At 38.6% G+C, this 12,668-nt stretch overlaps 1 protein-coding gene across 1 annotated transcript in view; it reads right to left on the bottom strand.

The window, feature by feature from the left end:
• mfsd4aa (major facilitator superfamily domain containing 4Aa) overlaps positions 1-12,668 on the bottom strand; it is a 31,119-nt gene that overhangs the window by 3,662 nt on the left and 14,789 nt on the right. The window contains exons 7-9 of the mRNA XM_049571228.1: positions 11,107-11,254; positions 4,717-4,787; positions 4,369-4,489 (exon numbers count right to left, since the gene is read on the bottom strand). Of these exons, the coding sequence (XP_049427185.1) occupies positions 4,369-4,489; positions 4,717-4,787; positions 11,107-11,254 (340 nt within the window). The remainder of the gene's footprint in view (positions 1-4,368; positions 4,490-4,716; positions 4,788-11,106; positions 11,255-12,668) is intronic.

Genomic DNA, 12,668 nt, shown 5'->3' with positions numbered 1-12,668 from the left:
CATGTCTGTCCAGACTCATATGTAGCCATAATAGTTGACAATGCATCAAATATGGATGTTGCTCCAGAGCTACAAAACATTAATGCCTCTCACACATCCTCTCCCCAGCAGCACAGAAGATCACAGCAAAGTTTCAGGGTGGACACCCAAGATTAATAACTGAAGAATATTATGAAATTACACTGAACTGACTTTTAACCTTTTGTATATAAAATGTCAGTACTGTATCATTTTATCCTATTAGACATTTGTGTGAAATTTTGTCATAATTAGCATATGAATTCTTGAGTTATTGCCAAAAAACATGTTTTGTGAGGTCACACTGACCTTTGACATTTGTCCACCAAATTCTAATCAATTCCTGAGTCCAAGTGGAGGTTTGTGTCATATTTCAGGATATTCTCTGAGGTACCCGGTTTACGAGAATGAGACTGACACCAGTGTTAATGTTAGTTGATGACAATTCATGACATTTTAGTCAACTTTTAGACATTATGTTTTCTATATGTTTTTAATCTTTAAACTAATCCAGATGGGCTAGTTCATATATCAGAAATTAGAATGAATGTGACAGGCTGTATAAAAAATATTATTTAGATATATTATATTAATATTAATTTTTCTACAACTACAAGCAATTTCTACACATTTACAAACTGTGATTTCTCCAGCAGTTTTTGAGAGGTTTAAGGGGTGATTTACGAGCACACACTTACTGATCATCTCTCTATTTATGCTCTCAAAAACTTTGACACTACAAGTCTGGCAACTGGTGGCTGCTTGCTTTGCTGCCATTCAATGGATAACAAGCAGAGCTAATTGCTAACAGCCACCGCTGCAGCTAACAAACTTGACAAATCCATTCACAGCTCCACCATCCACAGTCAAACACACATGGCTGATTATTTACTGATGAATTATGCTGCTCCGGTGTGAGTGTTTTTGCTGGCTAGCAAAACATTCTGGCACAGACTATTTACTGGACTTTACCAGCCTGTCACTCATGCAGCATTTGAAGATAATTACAGACGTTCTCTACTTTACATGCCTGGTGGTCCCCTATTAACATTTTCATCACGTCTCATCAACAAAAATGAAACACAGTTTTTGTCTTAGTTTTTATTATCAAGATATATTTTTAGCTCATCATTTTCGTCATGGAAAAAAGGTCGGTGACGACAATTTTTTGTCATTGTTTTCATCAACTAAATGAACAGTGACAGACACGGGGTCATAGTGATCTTTGACCACCAAATGCTTATCAGTTCATTCTTAACTTCAAGAGGACGTTTGTGCAAAATATAAAAAAATCTCCTCAAGTTGTTCCTAAGATATCATGTTCACAAGAATGTGACAGAGAAGTTCACTGTGACCTTGACCTTTGTCCACCAAAATCTAATCATTTCAATCTTGAGTCCAGGTGGATGTTTGTGTAATATCTGAAGAGATTCCCTCAATGAATTCTTTAGATATCATGTTCACAAGCATGGGATTGATGTACATTTGCGGACAACCCGAAAACATAATGCCTCTGGCATCAAATATTAGACAATACAAACAAAAATCTGCCAGCAAGATTTCATCATTTACATAATATCATTTTCTGTTCATTTATACAGTTATTCGCATTAAATACTCTTATAATGTTTTGTCTCTTTAATGTATTTATTTTACTAACTTAACTGGTAAAGAATTTTTAGGATCTTTTTTTGGCTGCTGATGTCTAAATAACATCAAATGCTGTACTTAAATCCAACATCACCACAACCACCAGCCTCCTGTCACCCATGGTCTTTAACTAGTCATCAGTCACTTGTGCTATTGCTGTGCTGATTGAATGCTCGTTTCTGTATGCATGCTGGCAGCTTGTACTCAAATTGAAAAATAATCTTGGATTTGAACATATACATTTTTGCCCATTACTATTTTACTCAGCTCTGGGAGAGGACTAATTGGACAATATTGGGACCAGTCCAGGAAGAGCTATTATCCTGTGATGATTAGTCTGACTCAGCAGAGAGATAAAGGATGCGTGACATTCAGCAGGTTTTTGATGGAAGCCAACACAACAAGTGAAACAGAAGTAATATTTACATAAAATATTAACATCCTGATCTAGCAACACATTGTGGCTTTTTGCTATATTGACTGTTGGTATAATAAAATGTATTTACATTGATTCAGTGTCAACACATGGTAGCTCTCAAGCTTGTCATGCTACCTGTATGCACGAACACCTGCTGAAAAACAAAGCAGTACTTGGATAAGAAGTAAATATCTGAGTTATTATTCTAAATTAGGGACTGTATGAAAAATTACTGGGGTGAGGAGGAGTGCGGAACCTTATATTTCACATTAATTATATTTTCTCTGGACTCTTCACTTGACTTAGCAACAAAAACTGCAAAACACTGCCACTGTTATCTTAAAATGTCAATGTCACATGTCAGTAAAACATTAACCTTCTCTATGTGTGCAACCAATACACAAAAAAAATTAATAATAAGTAACTAAAGCTTGCTATAATACTGGTATCCTAGTGCTCATTTATATATATATATATACATATATATATATATACACACACAGTGGTGGAAAAAAGTTTTCGGACACCCCATGCATTTGTGAAATATTGCATTAAGAATCACTCGTAGGTCTTCAAGTGCAATTTCTTTTAGTACAGTCACAGCCAAAATACTAAATAAATCCTAAAAAAGCCATTAAAAAACTTAAAATTGATTGGTTCCATAAAAATACATAAGAAATTTTGAGTATTGGGTCATTTTGGTACCAGTGATGAAGGTCGTTCTTTTTATTAAAAGACACAATTTTTGTTGCCAAGCTTTGTGTCTACATAAAGCCAGCACATTTAAAAGTTCTTCAGACACAAAAATGGCTAAAACAAGGAACCTAACGCAGGAAACACGCCTGAAGATAAAGATTCTCAGCCAGGAAGGGCACAGCTGCTGCCAGATAGCCAGGAAGTGCAGATGCAGTCCTTCAGCAGTTGGATACACTCTGCAGAAATACAGACGAACCAACAGCTTGGAAGACAAACCAAGATCTGGGCGTCCAAGGGTTTCTTCAGCAAGAAATGACCGCATCCTGATCCGCATGTGCAGGCAAAACCACCGAATGACATCACAGGAGCTTCAGCAGCAGTGGTCAAACCAAACTGGTGTCCAGTGTTCTACCCGCACTGTACGTGGCCAACTTTTAGATCATGGCTTAAGGTCCTACAAGGCTATCAAGAAGCCCCTGATCAATGAGAGACAGAGGTTAGCCCGGCGTCGTTGGGCCCAGGCACACAAGAACTGGACAGCCAGGAATTGGAAGAAGATTTTGTGGTCAGATGAGTCCAGTTTCCAGCTTTATCTTCCTCCTACTAATGTGAGGGTACGCAGAAGGCCAGGCGAAGCATTATCTCCAGCATGTACAGTACCTACTGTCAAGCATGGTGGAGGCAGTATCATGGTTTTGGGGATGCATGAGTGCTGCTGGTGTTGGTCATCTCACTGTCTGTGATGGCACATTGAACTCTACCAAGTATTGTACCATTCTCGAACCCACATGCTCCCTTCTGCGCGTGCACTGTTCCGTCGAGGTAAAAACTGGATGTTTCAACAAGATAAGGCCCCTTGCCACACATCCAAGGCCAGTAGAACTTGGCTGCAGGAGCACAGTATCCAGGTCTTAGAGTGGCCAGCTCAATCCCCGGACATGAGCCCCATTGAAAATCTGTGGTGGATTATCAAAAGGTCTGTTTCAAAGCATAAACCAAAGAATTTAGAAGAATTAAAAGCAGTAATTCAAGAAGAATGGGACAAGATTACCCCTCAGCAGTGTGAAAGGCTCGTGGGGAACATGCCAGCCAGGATTAGAACTCTACTACGTGCCAATGGCAGGACTACTAAATATTAATTTGATGATGTGATGGTTTATTTATTTTTTGTTCAGTTTTGAACACATTCTCTGTTATTTGTTGACTTTGATACCGACAATGTTGAGAACTGACATATTGAAACTGTCAAGAATTTAGTTTTGTTAGTTTTTTTTCCACCACTGTATATGTACTGTATATACTTGCTTTTCCAGGCAATGAGCAGTATCACCTCTCCTCCACCTGCTTTGGTGACTGTTCTGTTAGTATGCACCTTGGACAGTCTTTATTTCCAAGTCAAATTAAGTCACATTGCATAAATTGTCACATAGCAACAGGCTGCTATCTGACATCACTGTTTCTAACAGAAGTATCTGCACAGCCCTTTTCTGAAAGCTGTAATGACTTTTTTCCCCAAATTAAATCCAGAGTGATATTGGAATTTCATTCACTCTCTCCATTCATGTCAGCCTGATGTGTGTGTTTACCTGTGGGGCAGTTTCTGTGTCTGTGCTGGACATAGAGGAGAATCAGGAACAGACAGAAGCCAATGAATGAGGCTAGTGTACAACACAACAGGAAAGAGTAACTGCCCTGACTGTGGATCACCTGTAGGAAGACACACACACACACAGATCGTTGTAAACAATAATGCAAGCAGCTAAGCATACAGTACTGTAAAGGAAATATTAATGTGTCAAAAGAAACAAGCAATATGCAGAAATAACCCTGATGAAAGTAAAAACACTGAATGTGGAAGCACTGGATTAAATGTTATCATTATTGTAAATAAAATGATATTCAAGAAGAAAGGACACAAAGTAAAAATGCCTTACTAATCCAACGAGCAGCTGCAGCATCATCTCTCCTGTGCTGGCACTGGTCACCAGAACTGTTGTGGCACAACCTTTAGCAGACAAGAAATAAACAGAAATCATCTACCTCATGGAGGACTCATAATGACTTATTCATCAATAAATATATATACAAGGACTGTTCCAGAAAAGTTGATGATATGAGTCATCAGTTGAGAAGACAACTTTTTGACTCAACAATGGAAATGAAGTCTGTTCCAACGCTCTCAGCTCCAGTATAAAGAAGGAAGTCAGCTAAACTACTTTTGAAGCAGATGCTGGTCAAACCTCCTCTACTGCCACCCAGGACTGATAGATGTAGATTTGTAGAAATATACAAATAAACATTTATTTTGTTTATTTCCTAATTAATCAACAATATTTATTTATCTATTTATTTAATTCTTTATTCACATATTTGTTTCAGCTTTTAAATTTGTTTATTATTTCATTTATTAATACTGGTATGCCTCGGCAAACCAGTCAAGTTTCTCTTAAAGTTTACATCCATGTCTATGAAAACATGGATGCTTCTCACACACATCTTCCCCCCAGCAGCACAGAAAATCTATACAATCAGCACAGTTTTAAGGTGGACACCCGATATTAAAGTCACCAATTCAGTATCTGACCAAATGTCTCCCTTCTGTTCCTGAGATATGACGTGAAATAATGACCAGAAAAGTGTTCTTGCATAACATTATGATGTCACAGTGAAGATGACCTTTGACCTGTTGGATTGGATATAAAATGACACCACTTCATTATTTTATCATATTAGACATCTGTGTGAAGTTTTGCCATAAAACATGTTTTGTGAGGTCACAGTGACATTAGCCTACAACCACCAAATTCTAATCAGTTCATTGTTGAGTCCAAGTGAATGTTTGAACCAAATTTGAGAATAAGATGGATGCAAGGTCACAGTGACCTTGACTTTGAAACAATAAAATCTAATCAGTTAATCTTTGAGTCCAAGGGGACATTTGTGGCAAATTTGAAAAAAGAAACCTCAGGAAGAGCAACTGAGGAGGGATCCCTCTTCCAGGACGGACAGACGTGCAATAGATGTCGTACAGAACAGATCAACGTAATAAATTAACAGTAATCCGTATGACACAATAGGCCCGTTTCCACCGCAGGAACTTTGGGGTAATTTTACGGGGCCAGGCCGTTGGTGCGTGCCTCCACTGCAGGAACCACCTCCGAAGGACAGAGTTTCGGAACTTTTACAGGGGCTAAACAAGTCCCTGCCTCGGAGTAGGTACTCAGAATGGCCCAATCCCCAAGCCCTGGGTGGGGCTTGGGGATTACTTGGTGCTGATTGGATATACTCAAGACGGGATGTAACGTCAACAGAAAGCGGCAAAATAGCCGGCATTTTTAAAACTCAGTAGACGAGGGTTAGCTCGTTCATAACTTCAGTAACTCAATAAACGATCCGTGAATTTTTTTTTTCCAGCGGATATCTTAGTTACAACGTGATTGAGCTAGCAAAGCACTTTTGTGTTGCTATGTGTGGTATTTATTCAGTTTTGGGAAATCACGATGTCTAGAAAGCATCAGTGGCTGCAGCTGACAGGGACAGCTCACAACAGCAGCAAAGCTAACATCAGGATGTCATCTGTTTAAAGCCTCCCATTGTCGGATACGACATGAAACTACTCCAGTTAGCGCAATCATGTTGTAACTAAGAAATCCACTTGAAAAAAAATAAAAATTCACAGACCGTTTATTGAGTTACTGAGTATTACAGACACCACTAAGGGCTAACAGCTAACGGCGTCCCTACGTCCCTACGTCACCCCGGTCAAAATGGTCGCGCAACGATTACATCACATCCAGAGCCCGGTAACTTCACAGGAACCTTTCTCCTACTCCACTCTCTCAGTGGAGACACGGCGGTTGAGAGGGCCGAGCAAGAGGACGTTCCTGTAGTAGTTCCTGTCCCCCAAATAGTACCAGGAACTTCTTCAGTGGAAACGGGCCTAATGAGACAGAAAGAGAGACCCCTTGAGATGTATTATCTTGTTTTCAATGGGGTCCCAAACAAACACTCACAATATAAATGTAAAAAAAAAAAACAGCTACAAGGGACAGTGTTAAATGACACAACAATGACCTGAATAGCTAAAAGAAAAGAGTGTAAGCTTAGACTAGTCATTTTAGACAAAATCAAAAAAAACAATGATCACTCTGTAAATAGAGAAGGGAGCACTAATGACTTTACTGAAAACATTAGCAATCCCTTTTAAGATAAGAAAACAAATTGCTTTTTCATAAATGAGATGATGACAGAAAACAGATATTATATGGTAACTTATTTCAATCAGAAGGAGCTCAAAACATAACAGCTTTTTTTCAACTCTTTTTTAGATACAAAGTGGACTGTAAACAAAATCTGACCAGAGTGCCTTTGTGAATAGTTTGACAAATTAAGTACAAAAATTTGTTTTGGACAATAGGAATAGATAAAGTCTGTACATTTAAAAATATTTAGATACCAGTGAAATTAAAGTCTTATGTCAAGAGAAAGCCACCTGTGTGTCTAACATTATGCAATTGTGCGTAAAAAAAAAAAAAGAATAACCCAGTATGAATCTACAGAGTCTATAACACAGACTGGACAGAGATACGTTTTAGAAGCATTCTGATAAACAATGTCAGCATAGTCCATTATACTGAAGATAGTACAAGTTGTGGAGCAAGTTTCTTTCTGACATTAAATGTAAAACAGTGTCTTGAGCGATACAGAACACTAAGACTAAAATGCACTTTTTTCATGACTTGATCAATGTGTGGTTTAGAGGCAAGTTCAGAGTCAATCCACACACCAAGATATTTAATTTGTTCTACTTTTTGAAGACATCAACCGTTAATACAAATTAAAAAACTGAATAGTTTGATTAGGAGTTGCAGTTCTTCCTCACATCAATAAGCACTGAACACGTTTTTACTTTACTTAACAGTAGTTTGTTAGCTGACAACCAGGTTTGTAGCATACTGAAAGCAGATTTTAGGTCCTCCTAAATTTAGAGGCTTTTGATGTATATATAATAGTATCATCTTCATATAGTTGTGCACAACAATTAGAAAAAAAGAGTGAGAGGTCATTGATGAAAAAGGAGAAAAAAAAGTGGTCCTACAGTAGAGCCTTGATGCACACCACTCTGCAGGGTGTTGTGAAGATACAAATCAAACCACAGTGATGAATGTTGGGAAAGAACAACAGCATGATGCCCGTCTAAAAGAAGACAGTGACCGACCAGATCAAAAGCTTTGGTGAGATTAACAATTACTGCTTCTGTGAGATGACTGCGATCAGATGCAGAGAAAACATCATTTGTAAATTTTAAGAGAGTAGCAGTTGTGGAAAAGTTACATCTGAAACAAAGTTGATAAAAAAAAACAATGTTATCATTAAGCCACTGTGATAATTGATTATAAACATTTTTTACGCTTTCACAGAGAATGACTGTGAGAAGTAGACTGACTGAATGTGGAAAAACTGAGAAAACCGGACTGTATGTGGCACATGAACTAAAATGAGTTTGACACCCCTGCTTTAAACAGTCTCAACAATCTCACATCGACAGAAACTGCTGTTTTTGATGTCACAGCAGCGCCACTCTCAGTCTGCGCTGCACTAACTAAGAGGAGGTCTGCATTATTTTCCTTTTCAGAGTTAAGCATTTATATTGCTCCGCAGAAAATGTAAATGTGACATTTTGCAATTATAAATGTCAGTTTTAGGATTGTGAACATGCAGCAGCTGTGTCATTTGAGTATAAAATTGGTAAATGCACTTTTGCTAGTTTTATAGTTGACACATGTGCTCCTAGTGCTCCAAGGTTTTCTGTGTTTACCTGCTAACTGGGGACTGATGATTTGTGTCTGTGAAAGAGACTGCATGTTACAAAGCTGTTCTTTTGTTTTTTTGGCATTAACGTGTACAGGTATGTGCATTCTGTCTGTTCACATTGATACTGTATGTAATGTGATTAGAGCTTATATATAATAAAATGCATTAAGCACTCACATTGTTGTTCAAAAGTACATTTGATGTTGGAGTTACAGTATTTTAATCATGTGAAGTATGCAAAGTGTGAGGCTATACAGCAGTCCGCACTGCACAGTCTGAAAGGAGGGGACTGATGATTTGTGTCTATGGAACAGACTGCATATTACAGAGCTGTTCTTTTTTTATTATTAACTTGTACATAGGTATAACCACCATACAGAGAACATTAAAGGAGCAAGCAGTAGCAATTTGTGGTCTGGGTCCTTCCTTCAATCAGCACAGCTGCAGAACACAACACAGATCACACAGAAGTTAAGGTATGCATCCAGCCAGATATGAGAATGCCACAGGACAGATACATCCGTTACATAGTGCTACCTAACAAGTTCTGTTGGCTTGTTTTCGACAATGGAAGAAGATGATACAAGTCTCTTTGAATAGAGTGCATTCGAAAATATTCATTCTGAGTGCCGGAGCGGACTCTAGCACAAACTGGACCATTCATAAATTAAGAGTGCTGTGGGAATGTACTGTTTGGTTTTTCAAAGCACCACACTCTTGGAAAGGCAGAGTGCACTCTGGGCACTCTGTCTGTGGAGCCGGAGCCGCAGCATGCTGAGGGGGGTGAATGTGTTTGTTAACTCATACAGAAATATAATGCACCATTTCTTCGACCAACGGGGCCCCTTATTTTTGTGTAGAGTAGTGTCAAACTGAATTTGCAAACGCACCATGTCGGTCATTCACTTTCCGGGACCACCAGTGTCACTTGAATAAGAAAACACAAAAAGGGGGGACCAGACTGGCTGACCCTTATGCTCTCACTCAGTGGATGGATGATTTGTCCGGATTGCTGAAGGTGGGATGGTTAGCTTTGTGGTTGATTACTATGCCAATCTTACAAAAGACAAGGACACTTGAATGGTTTCCTCGAGTTTGTTTTGCTATTGAACAAACATTAGCTATTGTGCTAAAAAGTCAGCATTACGGAGAAATCCAACATTCCTCTTAATACCATCCCAACTTCTGAATATGTTGACATCATAACCTTTTCATATGATGTTATTCATGCCTACAACAGTCAATACTTTTTCCCTTACTTGATATGAAATGTGCGCTGCACATCCGAACATTTCTGATTATCGCCTCCGCCCAGTCCTTTCATCTTACCGCATTTAACCCTAGTCGTCTTTGTTTTTGTTAATGGACAGTAGTGGCCAGTGTGTGACAAAATTTAGGTCTTGTGCCCTGACTCCTCATTTTCTGGCACTCAGTAACACAGCAAGATGGAATGTGTCTGTGTAGCCTACACCCCCATGGTGGTGAGTCGTGTTATGCCTCCAGCTTATAAAATGACATCATTATGATGTCAGTCCTAAAAGGGTCCATAGTGAAATAGTCAAATTTGTGGTAGAGGTGCGGTGATTTGACAAAATTGCAAGGTCTGAATTCATGGGGATTGGCTGACGTTGTGCTAATTGTTACTACTACAACATCACAACATCCTGGAGGGGCTGGTTGGTCCTCTGCATGTATTTGATGTGTTTGTCATGTAAACTGGATCAGCTATCAGTAGGCTTTATGGGCTTTATTAAAACAAAATTGAAATTCTGTAACTCATCAACCAGAAACTCAGGAATGATCAGCCTCATGTGTGACTGAATGGAAATGACAGTCACTGATGTAAAAGTTTTTGTTGCAGAGAGACAGACTCTCTGCATTTAATTGTATCTATAATAAAAGCTTTTGAGGGAAATAACAGAATATGAAGAGAAAAATATTTCTTATAAATGAAGAATATTTGCGGTCCTTTTGTTGTTCAGATTTTTAACTAGATGGTGATTTAGAGAACAAATGCAATATAAAACTAGGGAGTGATACACTTGAGTTTAATCTGTTATCTGTCTTTACTCCAGTATGAAACTCCAGTGATGTTGTGATGTATCAGATCAGTCTGATCAGCTGCAGCGCTGTGCTGTCTGATCAATAACTGATATCCAATCAGGGGGGTATGTCAGTTGATAAAAGACTTCCATGAAGGCTGCACTAGTGCATCTGTGCTTCCCTCTCCTTGAAAAGCCTGCTCTCTCCTGGACTCCTGGACTCCTCCGAGCGCACTTGAGAAATCCTTCAAGATGGTGGGTGTCAATTGATTTCTGGGTCAAGTGATCGAGGGTAAATGATAGAGGAGTCTCCACATACGCTATGAAGTGTTGTTACCTGTTAACCTGCCATTTGGACTCTTCCTATAAGCCATGTTCATTAAAATCACTGAATTAATCCTGCTTTCTGTTTTGTCTGCATTTGGCTTCTTCCCTTGCTGCCTGCACTTTGACTGTGTGGTAGTTTACCTTTGTAGTCAAGTATGTCCTCTGTAAAGGCCAGCATGGATGGGAACACACTGCTGATGCACAGTCCCAACACGCAAGTACCGATAAAGAGAAACACACAGCTGGTGTAGAAGATCAACAACAGGCACTGCACCAGTATGACCCCCACCTGGAAGAAACACACAGTGACAGTGAGAGAATGACCATAACTTGAGGGAAGCCTGTTACCTGATGTGAACCAAAAGTTAAAAAAATCTTGGCCTAATTTTTACTTTCTCAACCTGAAAATGACACTATCATCATCCAGATTTCAATGAAACATAATGTTTAAAATGCTGTTTTCTTAAAACAGTATTTTTAACTGTTGTCTTTTGCATTTCAGAGATAAAGTTTTCATGACACTATTGTTGCAGCCATCTGCCTACCTGACATAAGAAACACTCATTTTTAAAGTGAGTTGTAGGAAACCTAGTAACACATGAAGGAAACAGAAAAAAGTTATTTTGGCACAAAAGTCCATAGTGTGGTGGCCCTGTGACACAGACGTTTCACTAAAAAACTTTACACAAACAGTTAGGGGGCTGTTGTATATAGAGGATAAAAAATGACTTAAGTTTCAACAAATACATGTATAAATAAATAAATACTGAAATAAATAACTGTTATGGAAATAAATACAAGTATATGCACATATATATTTGCAGCTGAGGTCTACCATACTCAGTAGACCCCAACAAAAGAAAAACCCATGCATTTCATCATTCAAAGGTACAAAAGTGCAACACTCCTACACAACACCTATATCAACACGTGGAAGAAGTAAGAGGCCCCAAATCAAACTCCAATCATCAAGGCAATGTGTCCCTAAAACACAGCTCCTCTGCTGAACGAGGGACCTTTAGATCTTCAGTCTAACAGTGTCCCAGCCAAGCTATTTTGGCTCAAAAGCCCATGGTATGGTGGTCCTCAGATGGAAAAACAAAACAACACTGTAGGCTTTGCTTTGTTGTTTTTCTTGGATATGTCCTTTTGTTAAAAGTAAATACTAAAACAACCATTCAGGATCTGCACCCACAGAAAAAAAAAATCAGCAAATTTTGTACATCTTTCTACTTTCTCAGGCAGTCTGTGAGTGACATTGTCAACATGGTATTACGATGACACAGATAGTAGTTACCTAACTCTTCTGACTTCTAAAAAATGCCCTCTGAAATGTTTTGAGTTTCATTCATTTTTTTCTCAGATGTTGTGGTTTGCAACTCAGAACCACCGTACTCATTAGAGCTTCAGTACAGCTCTCAATCTATCTATCTGACCCCAACTAATGAACAACACATAAAAAATTTAAAGAAAAATAACAACAACAACAACAACAACAACAACAAAAAAGTAAAGAAAACTGACCATTTTCATCTCATTTTCCAAGGGTACAAAGCTGCAACACACCTAGAACTGGGCAATAAAATATACCAACAATTATGTTCCATAAATCCTCAATATGATTAAAACGGATGAATGATGAATGGATGAATGAAAGTGGAGTTCTGAAGGTCCTTCTGATTCCATTCTGGATGTTTGCAGCA

The sequence above is a fragment of the Epinephelus fuscoguttatus genome, linkage group LG1 (assembly GCF_011397635.1).
Source record: "Epinephelus fuscoguttatus linkage group LG1, E.fuscoguttatus.final_Chr_v1".
Taxonomy (NCBI): Eukaryota; Metazoa; Chordata; class Actinopteri; order Perciformes; family Serranidae; genus Epinephelus; species Epinephelus fuscoguttatus.
This window is presented reverse-complemented; position numbering and strand designations above follow the sequence as displayed.